The 867-nt window shown below is 69.8% G+C and overlaps 1 protein-coding gene across 1 annotated transcript; it reads left to right on the top strand.

Moving 5' to 3' along the window:
• Nucleotides 1–6: 6 nt before the first annotated feature.
• H696_06141 (hypothetical protein) lies at nt 7–701 on the top strand (the record flags this gene model as incomplete). Its single annotated transcript, XM_009499897.1, has 2 exons — nt 7–610; nt 661–701. Coding segments are annotated over 2 exons (645 nt in total), but the record flags the coding sequence as incomplete, so codon positions are not given.
• Nucleotides 702–867: the final 166 nt, after the last annotated feature.

The following is an 867-nucleotide window of genomic DNA, read 5'->3' on the forward strand; positions in this document are numbered from 1 at the left end:
CTCCAGGCCGGCGTGTGTGTGACGGCCTGCGGGCCGGGGCTTGCCATTTCGGCCGACGGCCGGCAGTGTGTTGCCTGCGCGGCCTCCTGCTCGGCCTGCCTGGGCCCGGCGTCCGACCAGTGCTCGGCGTGTGCCGGCAACCGGTACCTGCCCGGCGGCCTGCCAGGCACGTGCCGGTCCTGCGATGCGGCCTGCTCCGGGTGCACCGGCCCGACGGCCTCCCAGTGCACGGCCTGTGCGGCGGGCTGGCTGCGCGCGCCCTCGGGCGAGTGTGTGCGCACCTGTCCCGAGGGGACCGGGATTTCGGCTCCCGGGTCCAGCCAGTGCAAGGCCTGCGCCGATGCCGGATGTCTCTCCTGTGTGACGGCCCAGCCCGGGGCCATTTGCCGGACTTGCCGGCCCGGGCTGCAGATCGACGCCACCGGCAAGCAGTGTCTCCAGTGCCATGGGACCTGCGCCACGTGCGATGGCAACGGCCTGGCCAATTGCCTAACCTGCGCTCCGGGGCTTCTGCTCCATGGGGCTTCCTGTGTGAACCCCTGCCCGGATGGGACATTTGCCGATGGGGAAATTTGCTCGCGCTGCTCCGGGCGGTGCGACACATGTGTCGGTCCATTGTCCACGGATTGCACGAGCTGCCGGCCTGGCTGGTCGCTTCAGGGCGGCAATTCCTGCCTGCCGGATTCCTGCCCGACGTGTAATGACTGTCTCGATCCGGGGTGCGAGGTGTGCAGTCCCGCGGACTCCGGTGTTTGTCTCATTTGCATGGGCAGCAAGCTGCTGCTCCCGGATGGCACCTGCGTGGATGCCTGCCCCTCGGGCATGTACATGGCTCCCAGCGGGGACGCCTGCCTCCCCTGCCATGGG

Source organism: Fonticula alba (assembly GCF_000388065.1).
Source record: "Fonticula alba strain ATCC 38817 unplaced genomic scaffold supercont2.20, whole genome shotgun sequence".
NCBI classification, from domain to species: domain Eukaryota; order Rotosphaerida; family Fonticulaceae; genus Fonticula; species Fonticula alba.